The sequence below is a fragment of the Apostichopus japonicus genome, chromosome 7 (assembly GCF_037975245.1).
Source record: "Apostichopus japonicus isolate 1M-3 chromosome 7, ASM3797524v1, whole genome shotgun sequence".
NCBI classification, from domain to species: Eukaryota; Metazoa; Echinodermata; class Holothuroidea; order Aspidochirotida; family Stichopodidae; genus Apostichopus; species Apostichopus japonicus.
In genome coordinates, this window is record NC_092567.1 from 12392310 (window position 1) to 12409875 (window position 17566).

General features: G+C 37.2%; 1 protein-coding gene and 1 long non-coding RNA gene across 12 annotated transcripts in view; one reads left to right on the forward strand and one right to left on the reverse strand.

Moving 5' to 3' along the window:
- Positions 1 to 17566, forward strand: part of LOC139970056 (uncharacterized) — a 107302-nt gene that overhangs the window by 56726 nt on the left and 33010 nt on the right. For all 11 annotated transcript variants that reach the window (XR_011793907.1, XR_011793905.1, XR_011793908.1 and 8 more), the window contains one exon: positions 16788 to 16996. Coding sequence is in view for 1 of the 11 variants with exons in the window: in XM_071975672.1 (XP_071831773.1) it covers positions 16788 to 16996 (209 nt within the window). In the remaining 10 variants the exon portion in view is untranslated. The remainder of the gene's footprint in view (positions 1 to 16787; positions 16997 to 17566) is intronic.
- LOC139970114 (uncharacterized) lies at positions 1171 to 5209 on the reverse strand. The gene is made up of 3 exons (XR_011794017.1): positions 4851 to 5209; positions 3706 to 3870; positions 1171 to 1238 (listed from the first exon to the last, which is right to left on the reverse strand). It is a non-coding gene; the product is annotated as an uncharacterized lncRNA (long non-coding RNA).

The window sequence follows — 17566 nt, forward strand, 5'->3', positions numbered from 1 at the left end:
ATGTTATTTTCAATCCTTCATCATGTTTTCTTCAGACTTCAGTCTATTTAAAGGCTGCATCATTATAACTCTTGTTTCTCAATTGAGTATAAACCAGACTGTGGATTGCTAGTGGTATTGCTTAAAGTTTGTATTGAAGATTCCATGCTTGTATCAATTTAAAATTTATGTTTGTTTATATTTCAATTATTTTGGTATAAGTTGAGCTGTATATTCACTGTGGGAAGCATTATGAGACCTTGAACTCATCTTGTACAGTCTATGGATTTGTGTTCTAGGTGCATTACTGTTATTTCATATCAGTTTGTTCTGTGAAGTCCTGGTGTGAGGGGGATGGGGGATGGATGGGGCCAACAGTTGTTAGTTAAAAATGCTTAAAACAGTAATATCTACTGTAATACAGTAAATAAACATCATAACAAACAAAATACATTAAATTTCAAGATTATATCCATAGTTGTGTGACATATGTGTGACCTACCTAAATTAATCAAGGTGTTTTGTTTTGTTTGATGGAGTGTTCATTACAAATACTTCTAACACAAAGCTCAGCGATACAGACTGAGTTGACTTCTTTAATGTTTCTACAGCATTATGGAATATCTAAAATGGTATTTCAAGTTTTTTTTATTTTAATCTGAAGAAAATAAATACCTACACAGAAGACATATTTGTAGGTAACCCAAGCTACTTTCATATAAACCAACAAGTTGTCTTCCAGTTTTACCATTCTCGGAGTGTCAGGAGTTCTAGAAGACTTTATTCATATGAGTCTAGAAGGCAATTTTTATTTCAGTTTGGCAAATGGTAAAATGTACCAGAGGGTGTTGAGGTAGCTATTGTGTCATACTGTAGCAAGGTCATTACAAACATACCAAGTACTGGATTAATCCAGCAAGAATCCGATCGTTTTCATGTCCTTACTAGGGCGTAATCCTGTCAGTTGTATTTTGAGAAGATGAGTTAAAACTTTATATACATTATTTTAGTGAGAGTGAATGGAGATAAAAGAGTATTCCTCGATCTGCGACTCTATCCATAAAATCTACCACACATCTTTGAAACGTTATCAATACTGTTCAACACTTGCCATTATTGTGATAACCATCACATGGAGGAAATATCAGATGATGAACCATTCATTGTCCTTGTCAGCACAGTATGAACGTGACTTCCATCAAAAACTGGTAACTACAGGTGGAATAGGTGATACCCTAATAGCTCGCTTCAAAATTAACCTAATGAAGAGAAAAGAAAGTGATGTGAATGAGATTTAAGTCCTAATTATAGGAGAAATTGAGAATGTCAGTCAGAAATAGATATGTGAATGTCTCTGGCTAACTACCCTGTATACATGGACATTCACAGAAAAAATCCAGAGGACGGAAAGTACACTTCAGTTTCCAATAACCAGGTATTAAGTGTAAAAACAATTAGCCAGTTAAGCATCAAACTTGAACCGGATTGTCCGTTGTTTAGTGGAAGTGGCATATAAAGGTGTGGTGCAGTGATATAAATGAGCTCCCAAAGGAGAGTCCAACCTCACACAAACCCAACCATGCATGGTTTGGGCCTGACTGAGAAATTTGTGAGATTTTGCACCTCTCTTTCGTAATGAGGACAGAATATCTTTTGAATTTCCACTCATTAGGAGATAATTGTATCTAATTTAGTGTGTCAGCTTTGGTGGATGTGTTTTCATGATATTTTTCTTTATTTAATGGCACCATGCAGGCCCCTGGAGATTGCATTGGCTGCATTGACCTAGTTACACCACTCTCGGGGGCGGTCTCTTTCTAGATTTTAGATCACCAAAGGTTTATAAAGTACCCTGTTCAGCTGGTCAATAGCCATACAATATGGTTAGTTCTTTCTACAAATTTGGCAGATGTGGACACTTGTAACCTCAAAATTTTGAGTTAAAAAGTTTTGAGATGAAAAAGTCAAAATTTTTGACTTTTGAGGTGAAAATCTTGAGATCAAAATTCCAAATATTGAGAAAGCAAATTCAAAATTTTGAAATTTGGGGACACATATTTTTTGTTTTAAGCCACCGTACTAGGTCGGTGAAGTTAGATCAGTTTTGAGACCAATTAGATTTCTTAAAACCAACTGCAGTGACTGGCTCAGCAATGTTTAAAAATTAAACAAGCAAGTGACAAGTGACAATTCTTTATTCACAGCTGTACATACTCAGATTAGTAGGAAGTTTTTCCAATTGTGTTCTCTGTTTATAGTGGCTGGACTTACAAGGGTACTGCAAAGCTCTCCAAATCTTCAGTATTTTCACATAGTTTTTGGAATCTGCTAGCAATTTCGAGCACATGAGGACATGTCAGTAATAGAAATACTTTATCTGATTTTACTCTGTAGGATATCTGAACCCTAGCCGGGTGCTGGGGGCTTCAGAAGAGCTCTGTAACATATCTTCTACTTCATATCCTCTTGTACTAAGTATTAAGCATGTAAAAACATGTTAGAGAGAAAAATTTAATTTCTATGAAGTATAAATCTAAGCCCTGGTGGGAGTCCCTGGGGACTTTAGCTGAGGCATTCTAACTTTTCAGATATTTAATGTTCTCTGATAGTGATTTTGCAGCCCAAGTTGAGCCTATGGGGGAGGGGGCAAGTGCTCGCCACCCTAATGGATACCAGTGCTTGTATTTGTTTGAATGCCCTCTAAATGTGTTTATTTTATACAGCCTAACGAAAATATTTAGCTAAAAAGGCCTCCTAGATTGTTGGAAATGACACTTCCCAGGTCTTGTAAGCTGCTCTAAAGTTTTCTCAACATCCTTTATTTTGAGATCCCATGTCATGATATGGTCATCAAATAGTTTAGTGAAATAGAAGGGGAAAAAAACAGTCTGGTAAGTTACTTTGAAATATCATGACATATCTTTTGTGAGTTTGACACCGGCATTGACATTTTTCGACAAATCTGCAAATTGCGCGTGGAAAATAAGGAAAGATTGACTGGGCTTTCAGGCAAGAAACATGCTGAAATGGACCAAACTATATGTCAAACTGACATCATACTGTAGATTGCGTCTGAAATATTATTAGGGTGATAAACTGATTGGCCGGTAGTTCTCAGCAATAGAAACTTTGTTATTTTAGTGGTTTTAAAAGAGCATCAGGGTACGTCCGAGAAGTGAAAACCCGATTGAAAATGTAATGTTAGTATCGAGGCAATGACCTGTATGATGTCAGCATTTTTTACCCTTTAACATAATCTTTGGCATTCCAGTACCTGGAAACCACCTTTCTATAAGGGTATTTAGCTCATTAGCTTGTGTGATCAGTTAATGCGCACTGGTTACATGATCATGATTGGCTGTTTGTATTATTCAGGCGCGTAGCGAGGAATTTGCCAAGGAAGGGGCGAACCTGTAGGCAAATTATCAGAGCCATAGATTCAGCATTGGAACTACTGTATCTAAGCATAGCGCCACCATGGGTTGGTGGGAAGCGTACAAGAAAATTTTGGCCGAAAATGTCTCCCAGATCGCTGTAAATGGCACTTCCCATGCCTTGCAAGTTGCATCTAAGCATTTTCTCATTCGAAATTACCAGCAATATCATAAAAATGTACAAAAAAATATGCTCAAGGGTGGGGGGGGGTCGCCCCTTCGCCACTGTTGCTAGCGGTAGCCAGCAGTTTTGGTGTATAAAGTCACAACAACCAGATTACTTCATTCTTACCATTCCTATGGAACTCTGTGCCTCTAAAAGTGAAGGGTACTGAAAGAAGTTTGATAGGGTCATGGGTCCTGATCTCCAGTACAGTCTCCGTCTTCATATTCACTAGAGGGTGTCTTCCTACAGTTGAATAATTACATCATGGAGCCGTTCGAGCCTCAGTGACTTCTAAATCAAAAGTGAAACACTAACATGATATTATTCAGATATTTCAGAATACTTCAGAAACAAAAGGATACTCACAACAAAGAAAAACCCATGGTAGCAGTTCCACTTTGATCCAATCATTGATATTTTTAATTTAGTGAATATACAGTAAATTACTGGTACAGTGTTTGGTTTCTGAATCTTTTTGAAAGTTCTTAGGAACTTTTGCATTCAGATAGCAATGTGACACTACAGCAGTCTTTGTGGGCAATCAACTTCACATGCTAGCTGTAAAGACCCCTACACGTTTAGTAAGTAAATTATGTAAAAGTGCATATTTGATCTGTGATATTGAAGCTGAAGATACGTCAATAGGAACTGAGCATTACCAGCAAAAACCCTGGAAATTCTGGATATGTTCCAATAATGGGTTGTCTTGGACCAGTTTGGGTGGTGTAAAGCACTGCAGTATTTTGGGTGACACAAACTACAATAATGCTTGCATATGATATTGAATCTCAATCTCTGGAAAACCTTGCGCTTCATTTGACCTTTACCCACTGGCAGGTTAGCACTTAAATCCACAATATCCCAGGAGAGGAAACAACTCCAGAGTACTTTAAGAATAGGTTTTTATGACTTAATTTGGCTAAAACCTTTCAGACAGTTGGATGATCTCGCAAATGCAGAACACTTCTTAAATGAATAATATGATCAAATTATTTGAAGAAGGAAAACCTCCCCTTCAACTTGTAACCAACTATAACAGGCAAGCATCACCATACTTCAGCTAGTCCTACATTGTGCTGAGTATAGGTCACGCTTTATGCTGGTATTGCATACTATTGAATATTATAACTAAAATCATTAGACTAGGCATAAATTAGGCTGCACTTAGGTTATATGACTAGAGAAGACCTAAGCCATAACGTTGAACGTTATGATGGCCTGTGAGCCAATCCTTGTACGTGCACAGCCTAACGCTATGAAAGGAACTCAACTGATACGTGGGATTTCTTCTTTGACAATTGTAATATACTCCGTCTGTTTCTTTCAGTATCATGTTCACCATCTGGAATATGTTGCAATACCTTCATATTTAAGCCTGTACTGTAGCTTCGGGGAATCATTTCAAACAAACAGGGAAGTACAACCATTCAACCGTTCTCCAAACGCTGTTTACACTGTGGCGTTGGTTTGTTTAGATTTTGAAAATGAGACTTGTTCAAGTCGTTTTCCATGCCTACGAGGGAAATTCCCCTATTTTTCAGATAAATGGTCAATCTTCCAATTGAAATAATAGCAATTTACCACAAAATGGCAAATTCCTTAGATCTAATAAGTGAGGACTTCAACAATATGCTGCAAAATGTCAATATCATTTGCACCTTGACATTTGTCTGCTAAAGTTGTGTTCATAGAATCCTGTACAGCAGCTTGAAAGTGCCATCAAGACAGCAAGATAAACATGTCTTAGATATTTTTTTTCAGCCTGGATAGGCTATTGTTTAACTACAAGCTTGGAAAATGGTCAAAAATCTTTTCTAAAATCTTTTGAAATGACGAGACGAAAGCATTTGGCTATTTCAACATTAATCAGAAAATTTCCAAATTATACACTAGGATATGGAATTCGGAGGGGGGGGGGGGGGCGATGCAGACCCGTCAACTCCCCCGGTTTTACCGGGAGACTCCCGGTTTTTACCCGAATCTCCCGGCCTCCCGGTTTCATATTCTATTCTCCCGGTTTTTTAATGTTTCATCACTTGCGACATTTCTGAAAATAGCCAACAGTTAGTCCTATGCTTATTCGCGTAATAAGTGTAATCTAAAAATAGATTGATTGTTTACAAACACGTTACGACTGACACAGTGCTGTGCGGGACTCTCAACCAATAGCAGGCTTCTTTGTCAGTTCTCGGACTTCACGCAATGTACGTTGGCCTTGGTAGAGTCCTGAATACAGTGCATTAGTACGGCGTGCACTGTGCATATGCCATGGTGCACTCAGTTTAATATATATATATATATATATATATATATATATATATATATATATATATATATATATATATATATATATATATATATATATATATATATATATATATATATATATATATATATATATACACTTAACTTGTATGTATACGTGGCGCGGCGTACCATTTGTGTGCAGTTCGCATGTAGGATATTTGTATACGACGAAAAACAGTTAAGTTCTATGCCGACGGACTCTTTACATGCGTCCTCTTCGCTGCTAGGTGAATATTACGTCTTTAACTACGATTTAAGAAACGGCTGTTTCAAACATCTCACCAAGGGCGGCGGAACCGGGGGGCACAGGGGGCACGTGCCCCCCCCCCCACTTTTCCTCAGGTTAAAAATGTGCCCTTTTTCTACATAAAAATTTCTAAATAAAAAAAGAGTTTACAAAGCGAAACCCACGTCGAATGAAATATTTCGGGAAGTTTTAATTGTTTACTACCATAGGCGTAGGAGCCCAATTTGATTTTGGGGGCTGTAACGACTTGCCCGAAAAATACTACCAAAATTTTTCGCGCGCTCCGCGCGCGTTCAACATGTTAATTTGCATATCAAATAGGCATGCGTCGGTTATTACATCGCATGCCAATAACATACAATCATTTGCCGTGTTATTATCCTTCCATATTGGTTAGGATTATTGGCAAAGTCGTTACAATAATAATGATCATAATAATATCAGTTTAACCATTGAAAAACACATAGCAAATTATTTTTCTTTCAGTAGGTGCCCGAAAAATTCTCAGCATATTGCCCGAATTTTCACAAAATTTGGGGGTTGCCCCCCCCCTCCCCGCCTCCTACACCTATGTTTACTACCACAAGGCTTCTAACATTCTGGTGAGTGCCATTATGCATATTCAATTTGCCAACAAAATCCTAATGCATTTCCAAAAATGCCTTGCTATATTACATTGTGACTTTGTAATAAGCAGAAGCCATTTATAGCCTACTATGAATAGCCTAATGAGTATAGTTTTAATATCCCTTAACCTACCCCATACTTTCCTTTTTTTGACATATTTCATTTGCTTTCGTGCATGTATTGATCGCGTGTGCAGGGACTTGGACTTTATAATGATTTCACCTCATTTTGTCTCGAAAGAAAACTTGTTCCTTGTTTCCCAATTTGCACATTAGATATTGCAGTGCTAGTATGCATTGTTTCCTTGAGGGGGGGGGGGGGGGGCGTTGATGGAGTGATGTGTCTACGCAAATAAGATGATACAATAAGAGTTGTAAATGGTACTAAATATCAGGCTGCATCAGTCCAATCGAATTTCTGCAAAGTGCCCTTCGACGTTGGTGCCGCCCCAGATTAAAAGTGCTTCCGCCGCCCTTGCATCTCACTAATTCTTTCGGCGACTATTCATGGAGCACAATAGCATTTCCTGCGTATAAACTCGTACAGGGATTATACGCGGTATCTACGCGGCGTCTACGCGGCATTTTGTTTGTCAACGTCTTTATACGATCCTGTAGGCGTACCCATGTCCAGTTATACGTGAGCGGTACTGTAAACTACACGTTAGGAGTATTTATATCATTTCAGTTGAAAATTACCAACCTCCCTATTTTCCCTTAATCTCCCTATTTTTTGGCCCTGAAAAAATGTTATTCTCCTTATTTTGGGGTCAAACAGGTTGACAGGTCTGTGATGTTACATTCAGCTGAGAAGAAGGCCACTGCTACGGGTGTTCACCCGTCCCAGTCCCCCCCCCCCCTCAGACTTTACCCTAAAAATATTTATTGGCAATAATGGTGTATGGAGCCAATTTAAGACCTAACTGTAGTCTAATTATGCTCAGAGAACACCATTTAAAGTAGATTTTCAAAACAATCTCAGGGGGCGGATCTACATAGGATTTGCCTTCAACAAGCCAACCAACACACCGCCACTTTTTTTAAATTCTTCTTTCCATTCTAGCCTTTCCATAACAGTGAAGGACCTACCCAAGTCAATCGGAAGGAATTTTAGATTTACTGCTCCAACCCCCCCCCCCCCACCCTTGAAATCATATATTACAATTGGGGTCGAGAAGGGGTCCCATTGTTCGAGTCCTTCGATCCGATTTCATCTGAAGGCCGTATAGGTAGCCTCTCATCAGTTTATGACAATAACGATATATGCCCTGTTATATGTAAAGTACCGTAGTACATAGCCTATACATCTGATATTAAGATGTGGTACATGGCTACATGTAGGTAACATGCTATAATGTGTACCTCTTTGTGAGGCATTATTGTACATAGGAATAATAACTGGTTGGGCAGCATGTCCACCCAACGGCTATTTACCAAATAACTGGACGGGCAAGACTGTATTTTCTGATTTTCCATGCAATTGAACAAGAGTGATTTTAACATCGGTTAGTTCAGTTTTCAAACTTTACACTAGTATTCTTTAGCACAACCTTAAGTTTAGACAACATTTATAGTCTAAATACGCCTCAAAATTGTTTCTGCCGGAGGGCCCCCCCCCCCCACAACACCCTACATGGAATTGCATTCAACGACTCAACAGCAACACCATCATAACTTTCGCCACATATAGTCTGACCATAAAGGTTCATTCCCCTTCCTAAATTGATCGGGAGAATTTTGGAATGTGAACCCACGTTACTGGGTACTAAACCATACAGGAGAGTTGATCCGTTTTCAGGATTGGAGAGGCAAACTTACCGCTTATGGACTTAATCAGAAATATACACAAATTAGCCACAAGATGTACCTACTCCTCTATGTTCTTCACCCTTCCCCATATCTATGTAGACATGTGACAAATCACTTGATTGGCGTAGGAAGGGAGCAAAAAAATGAATGGTTTGGGGAGGTGGTCGGGAGGCATCCCAATTAAACAAACCAGTGGCGTATCCAGGGGGCGCAACAGGCGCGCGCCCCCCTATTGGTCGTCACCAAAAAAAAAAAGTTTAGCCAAAAAAAAAAAAAAATTGATGACGACCTTTATGTGAGATGTCGGTGATCGCTCAACCCCCCCCCCCCCCCTCCCGTATGCTTTATTTTTTGTTTGCCAAAAAAAGGTTCTGGCGAACTTCGGCGGCATAATAGTTTTGGAAACATATATGGTAATTGTGTTTGTATTATCGCGTAGCACAGGGCCTGTATAAGGCCTCTGGGCTGCCTGAGGGAAGCCCATAATAGCTCCGTGCATAACACGTGAGGTTACTCTATCGAGGCAAAAATTTTGACTTGTCCATTCACGAAATTTATTTCTGCTGACCTTTTATGCCTCAAATTTTTTGTGTACAATTTTTCTTGACCTCGATTTTCAAATTACTAATCATACTTTGCTAACACGATAAGACGTTATTATAGTATTATAGTATTTAATTTTTAGGCAACGACCGCTCGCGTCAAAACCTCTTTTTTTTGCAAACAACACTGAACACAAGATTTTAAATATCTTGCAGATAAAAGCATTCATTATGCCTATGTTATAAATATTTAAGTCATACTTAAACAATTTTTGTACATTTTTTCCAGATAATAGTTAAATACGTTAAATTATTTTTTGATAATTGACATTAAAAGAATACCTATAATGTCACAGATTTTTTTATCAGAATGTGGCTAAACCTAAACTGCAGCGGTTTATTACTCAATGCCCCCATCTTTGTAGGGAAAGAAATCAGTCAGTCACCTTTATGCACGATGCGCTGGTGAGTGGTTCCGTTCCGGTTCGAAGTTTCAACATCTAGAGTCGCAAGCATCCACGAAGAATGACATTTCTTAACCCAATGGAAGAGAAGTAATTATCTCTGCATCAAGTTCAGTCAAATTTAACAGTAATGCAACCACTGTACAGTCAGACCATTTTGCTGTTGTTGCCAAACTTCATGTTGTAAATCATTGATAAACTAAAGTAAAATTCATAAATTTCTTAAAGGCTTTGATGGTGAAACTTGGCAATCACCAGATTTCCCAGTCGGTCACAAGTTTTACAAACACTAAGTGACATGCCAGCCATACTAAATTGTGCATTTTGTGTCCATTTTTACTGGAAATGTTGCTTATTATTAAGGTCGAAAAAAAGGATCACATATGGCACCATTTTGCATTTCAGCCCTTCTTCGAAAGCAAAAATTGTCCAACCCTCCCCTTAGACCCATCCCCCAGGACGGCGATCATTCATGCCTGACGCCCCCAGTGGAAAATCCTGGATACGCCCCTCCAAACAATACACATTTCGTCATTACTGTGACCCACATCAATACTGAACATTTTCCAAATTTCCATATCAAAATGTTGACTACTTTATCCCGACAATTTTGAACATTTTGGGGAATTTCAACCCTTTCTCCAAATTGAAACCCTTTTCTTGAATATCAAGTTTGTTTTAAAATTGCCTTCTTTAATTTAACCGAAATTCTCAACACTAGACTACTTTATCTAAAAATTAAACTTCTTCGATTTATTTCGACCTCTTCTTTAATTCCCTTCGTGTAAAATGTCGATTTCTTTTTTTGTTTTGAATTTTCGCCTTTTTACTAGAAATTTTTATATCAAAATGTCGATATAAATTTCAATTATTTTATCTCAAAAAATAAACTTTTCTTGATGAGGATGGTACTAAGTGAAGGGAAGAAGAAAAGGGGGGGGGGTCTACATGAATTGACTATGAACATTATTGGTGAAATGTCGCCATAGTATTTAGATTTGAGCAATCACGATCGAGGTACCTGAAAAGAAAAAACATCGTTTGATAGCCTAACACTCTCTTTGCTGCAAAGATTTAGCTGAATAATCCAGCACTGACATGGAATGGAATTCATTAAAAAGGAGGTTTGGTCGGGAGGGGACAAAACATGTACTCCTTCATAAGGGGCATAGCGAGGAATTTGCCAAGGGAGGGCGAAGTCTGTAGGCAAACTATCTAAGCGGAGCGCCACCATGTATCGGCGCGAAGCGAACAAGGAAATTTTGGCCGAAAATGCCTCCCAGATCGCTGGAAATGGCACTTCCCGGGCCTTGTTAGTTGCATCTAAGCATTTTTGGTTCCTTGCTTTAGCAAAAGGAACCTATGCAGTCAGGTTGGCGTGTGTGTGTGTGTATGTGTGTGTGTGTGTATGTGTGTGTGTGTGTGTGTCTGTGACACTTGCTTGGGTACGCTGTATCTCAATAAGGGAATATTGGATTGAGGCCAAACTTGGACTATAGATCCGCCATATGGAGAAGGTGTGCCCTATTGTTTCTGGTGCCCACAAAGGTCACCAAAGGTCAGTTATGGTCCAAAAACTGAAAATATTAAAACTGCAATAACTCCCAGTGCCAATGTGCGACAAGATTGATATTTTGGGACAAGTTGTGAACTGGTTAGGGGAGCATTTTCAAACTTAACGGTCATGTGATCCGAGGTCACCAAAGGTCAATTAATGATAAAAAACTAGTATTTTTGCGATAACTTGAGAACGAAATGTCCGTTAGGGTTGGGAGTTGTTTCAATGTTATCCAATTGTCGACCCGCATCTGGGTGACCCTTGACCTCAATTTGACCTCTGGTGACCTTTACGTGTTTTTGGGGGTTTTTAAAGTTTTGATGCTATTTTCAGATGTCAAAGGTACCTTCTGATCATAAATGTCAATAGGTTGACCCCGTGTGACCTTTATGTGCGAAGTTATATGGGGTCAAAGTTTTTCGGTCGGAGTTAGGATGGTTGTACAGACTTGTCGTTTTGTTTTTTGGAATCAGGAGATTAAACTACATCTGAAACCAAGGTCAAAAGGTCAAAGGTCACATTAGAAAAAATGTGCTTATTTTGGGAGGAAACAAGCAAAAAAGGAAATGTTTGGTTTTGATGCTAGATTTGGATATCAAAGGAACCTTCCGATCAAAAATGTCAATTGGTTGACACCCGTGTGACCTTCGTGTGCGAAGTTATACTAGGTCAAAGTTAATTTTCAGACATTTAAGGCAACAACTCCCAGTTCCAAGGTGTGACATGGTTGATATTTTTGGACAAGTTGCAAATGGTATAGGGAAATATTTTCAAACTTAACGGTCATGTGATCCGAGGTCACCAAAGGTCAATTAATGTTAAAAAACTAGTATTTTGGGGGCAGAAAATGGGCAAAGAAAAAATGTTTGAATTTGTATAGTTTGATGCTCTAATTTAGGTCTCATCAATCAAAAATGTCAATAAGTTGACCCAAGGTGACCTTTGTATGTTAAGTTATATGAGGTCAAAGTTAATTTTCAGACATTTAGTGTAATAACTCCCAGTGCCAAGGTGTTACACAGTTGATATTTTGAGACAAGTTGCAAATGGTATAGGGGAATATTTTCAAACTTAAGGGTCATGTGATCCGAGGTCACCAAAGGTCAATTAATGATAAAAAACTAGTATTTTTGCGGTAACTTGAGAATAAATTGTCCGTTAGGGTTGGGAGTTGCTTCAATGTAATCCAATTGTCGACCCGCATCTGGGTGACCCTTGACCTCAATTTGACCTCTGGTGACCTTTTCGTGTTTTGTGGATTTTTACAGTTCCGATGCTATTTTCAGATGTTAAAGGTACCTTCTGATCATAAATGTCAATGGGTTGACCCCCGTGTGACCTTCGTGTGCGAAGTTATATGAGGTCAAAGTTAATTTTCAGACATTTAATGCAATAACTCCCAGTTCCAAGTTGTGACAAGGTTGATATTTTTGAAGTAGTTGCAAATGGTATAGGGGAATATTTTCAAACTTAACGGTCATGTGATCCGAGGTCACCAAAGGTCAATTAATGATAAAAAACTAGTATTTTTGCGATAACTTGAGAACAAATTGTCCGTTTGGGTTGGGAGTTGCTTCAATGTAATCCAATTGTCGACCCGCATCTGGATGACCCTTGACCTCAATTTGACCTCTGGTGACCTTTTCGTGTTTTGTGGATTTTTACAGTTTCGATGCTATTTTCAGATGTTAAAGGTACCTTCTGATCATAAATGTTAATGGGTTGACCCCCGTCTGACCTTCGTGTGCGAAGTTATATGAGGTCAAAGTTAATTTTCAGACATTTAGTGTAATAACTCCCAGTGCCGAGGTGTTACACAGTTGATATTTTGAGACAAGTTGCAAATGGTATAGGGGAATATTTTCAAACTTAAGGGTCATGTGATCCGAGGTCACCAAAGGTCAATTAATGATAAAAAACTAGTATTTTTGCGATAACTTGAGAACAAATTGTCCGTTAGGGTTGGGAGTTGCTTCAATGTAATCCAATTGTCGACCCGCATCTGGGTGACCCTTGAACTCAATTTGACCTCTGGTGATCTTTTCGTGTTTTGTGGATTTTTACAGTTTCGATGCTATTTTCAGATGTTAAAGGTACCTTCTGATCATAAATGTCAATGGGTTGACCCCCATGTGACCTTCGTGTGCGAAGTTATATGAGGTCAAAGTTAATTTTCAGACATTTAATGCAATAACTCCCAGTGCCAAGGTGTGACAAGGTTTATTTTTTTGGACAAGTTGCAAATGGTATAGGGGAATATTTTCAAACTTAACGGTCATGTGGTCCAACGTCACCAAAGGTCAGCTAATGTTAAAAAAGTAGTATTTTGGGGGGAGAAAATGGGCAAAGAAGAAATGTTTGAATTTTTACAGTCATGCTCTATTTAGGTCTCACCGATCAAAAATGTCAATTGGTTGACCTTCGGGTGACCTTTGTGTGTGAAGTTATGTATACAAGTTCAAAGTTAATTTTTTTTAATTAATGCAATTAAATCTCAATGCCAAGGTGTGACATGGTTGATATTTTGGGACAAGTTGTGAACGGGGTGGTGGAACATTTTGAAACTTAAAGGTCATGTCATCTGAGGTCACCAATGTTATCATATCTGTTGACACGCTTGTAGGTCTCTTATATTTCTTACATTTTCGACGCCATATTTAGATCTCAAAAGTGCCTTTTGATCCAAAATCCGATCACATTTTGTGATCACAAAAGTGTTGGCTATAGTGTTGGTTACTTTATGGGAACATGTAGGACCACAATTACTTGGACTATTTGAGCCCAATCTTGCTTGATAATATTATGTGTATTGTCATATACCCCAAGCAAGGAACCACAGTGCCCTTGGGCTCTTGTTTATTTTGCAATTACTAGCGACATCATAAAAAATACAAACAATATTCTCAAGGGGAGGGGCGGTCGTCCCCCCCCCCCTCTCCTTGGCTACGCGCCTGCCTTTAAATCATTTGAAACAGACAGTATTCAATTTGTGTTTATTGTTCGTTTATGCATCCACTAGCAGATATTAGGGTTGGGGAATGTGTACATATGCTTTTGGCCCAAATTGTAACCGTTGGTTGTGGGGGGGGGGGGCTAACACCCCACCCCTAGGGGAAATGTCAATGATAGTTTGATCTACTTGATAGAGGTTGTGTTGTATTATTCACTTCCTCGACACCTTCGTTACTATCCAATTGACGTCAGTTTTTAAACTGTCTGTTTCCACCAGGCATGCATAACGTTACGTACATTTATTTCTATTGGCGCAAAAATGTCTGTCATAAATCTCAAACATCACCCGCGAGAAGCTAGGAAACACCTGTTTATGAATATCGGTGACTCATGCTATTGAATTACCTGTTCACATATAGGTGTATATCACTAGTGACAATGAATGGTTTAGTGTTATAATAGTGGAGTTGCAGACGTACCATATTCGTGGGGGTTGTTTGTTACCATTGACTTGTAGAGTGGTTATTAAGATGAATTATTTAATGGAGAGGAACCGCTGTTAATAGTTAAAACAGCAATTATTGATCAGTGAGATAATTTGACGGTAAGGTATAGAGGCATAGGCTAGGATGTGTACAAAGGCCAGGTCAAACTTAGTTAGGTATGCTATAGGCTATAAGTAATAAAGTTAGGCTATGTTAGAAATCTCAAACATCACCCAGCGAAAATCTAGAATTACTACTTTTAGCAAGAGCTGGACATGCTTAGCAAATCTGAGTCATAAATAATGAAGATCTTAGCCTAGTTGTCGACTGATTATCAAAAAAGTCAAGTTTAAGCATATCTTAACTATAAAGGAATTGAATAGAACACAATCGAGACACTGAGTTTTCTTTAGGGATCTTAAATTAAGCGAGGAATAAGACTAGCGATTAATTATGAATGTGAGCTGATGCTAAACCTTTACTCCGAAAACAATTACTTCATTCTAGCTAACATAAAGTATCCATAGACAAACTGTAGAAACTTTGTTATCCCTTCAAAAATCTTAAATCACAGAAAATGGTTCAACTCGATTTTAGTCGTACATAACATTGTCTTTTACTGCTATAGCCTAGGCCTTCAAACAAGTCAATCTATAACATTCCAAAATGATTATTATAATAACCAAGCTTACTAAATCTTTTAGGTCGGACATTTGAGCCAATTATGTGAGAAACCTGCAGCTTTTTTACCGAGCAGGCTGACTGAAATAATGTTAGCCTATTTAATAGCCTAACTTATTATTATGTGAATGTTAGATAAGTTTAATAATAATATATGTAATAAATAGTTATTAAAATGAAATCGTTCGTCCATGTTTTTCCAGAGGCAACTAGATCGCGGTGTTTCACTCACAGCTGGTTTTGTCTTAATTTTGTCCACTTAGTTATAAAATCCGTACATCATGTCAGACTTATGGCCACATGAAATTAAAAAGTAAAATGGTTTCGAAATTAAAATTGCGCCTCTTCATTTACTCAATAGCAGAGGAAAACCAGAGCCGTACCTCTAGTATTAAAAGGGCGCCATCCTCTCATTAAACTCATTAACTGATTTATCTCTCGTGTTTGTTAATTTACATTTGTCCGCTAACTGTTCACACCCGCTGAACTCCATAGTAACAGAAGATATGACAATGAAGACCCAACCAAACCGATTAAACTGAAAAGAAGTAATAAATAATTAGTATAATTAAACCCTCAAGGATATGAAGTGTTTCCAGATATCTACAAACACAAAGAAAGAAAAATGTTACATTTCGAACAAATCCACTAGAAGTTATCTTACACTCAAACTTAGAAATGAATTTGATAATTAACTGAACACAGATGGACATCGTCTTTTAAACAAAATGTATTAATTGGAAATAATTCAAATTTACGCAGAATAGTAGGATTTGGATCAATAATTAAAATAATTTGTATATTAAAATTTTAGTATTAGCCTCATCAACCTTTCCCCTTATAAACTTGAATTTGATATACATCTGCTTCTCTAAATTGCATTTTAATTATAAGAAACAACCTATTTATTGAAATATAATTCTTCCATATCTCCTTAAACTTTAAAAAAAAACTTGTATTTGTTGAAGTAGAAGTTTCCTTTTTATGATTCCTATTACATTAGTGACTAATATTTACATTTATATTAAAGATTCCTCCTGAAAGTTCTAAATTAACACACAAATAAATTTGATCAATATTTTCTTCAAAAGATAGAATAATCTCAATTCTTGATTACCCAATTTTTATAAAATTTCCAACCCGTCTATGAGATTTGTTTCCTATTAACTAATAAATTAAAATATGTAGGCTCATATTCGTATCTTATTGAACTTTACTAGCTATAAAACCTGTTATTAATAATTTAATTGTAAAACAATAAAACTAATTTTGTAATCCTACATTATCACTTTATTATTCTCTAATCTATTATAATTATTCCTGTTTATATTTGTCTCCCCTTAAAATCAATTCCTTATTATTCCTTATTACAAATAAACACGACCTCAATGTCCTAGTTTATTGCTTTACTTTCCTTTATCTTTATTTCGTTATTTTTATTATTTATAATATCAAAATATTTATTCTAATTCTCACCAAATCCAATAAATTTATCTTTATCTACTCTATTATCAGTAACTCTATTCTTTCATTCTAGATTCCTATCTCCTGTGTGTATCTATGGCACTGCTTTCCTAGAGTTGATGAGTCTGGTCTAAACCTTATCCTTGAGTCTGGTCTCTCTCTCTCTATCCTGAGTTCTCTCCAGAAGCTGTGGATCTATGACAGAAACAGGAGACTAACTAATGAAGAGTGGGCGGCCATCTTGTCTTACTCCTCACAGTGTACAAGCTCGAAGGAGCTGGAGTAAGTATTCCGGTGTAGATGTTAGAATCATCATAACAGTTAAACAGGGAATTAATTTAATCAATAAAAGTTATCAATATTAAACTAACAATAGAAAATGTAAAGTCTGCTGTATTTTAATGTCAATGATTGGATTTAAATTAGTTTAGTTGGAATTATTTGAACAATTAGGTCATCGTGAAAGGAATTCTGTAGAATGTTATGATTAATAAAACAAAATATAATGGATAAACAGGGAATATTTTAAGAGGGTGTTGGTAATAGATGAGTGCAGGGGTGGGTGGTGGTTGTTTAAACTGTTCTTTGTTAATTTTAATGTTAACATTTAACTAAATAGGTTTTAGAATTACAGGAATGTTTATTAGGATAAAATAAGAGATATATAGACAAGGAAATTGGATTTTAATAATTCTAGAGAGTAAAATTAATATTCTAAATTAAAGTTTTGTAAGGATAACTGTTAATTTTGACTGAACCTCCGAAATAGTTGATTTTCAATTATGTACAATTAATTTAAGAAACAAAAGAGATTGAAAATCGTTATTAATTTCAAAGTAGAAAAATGATAGC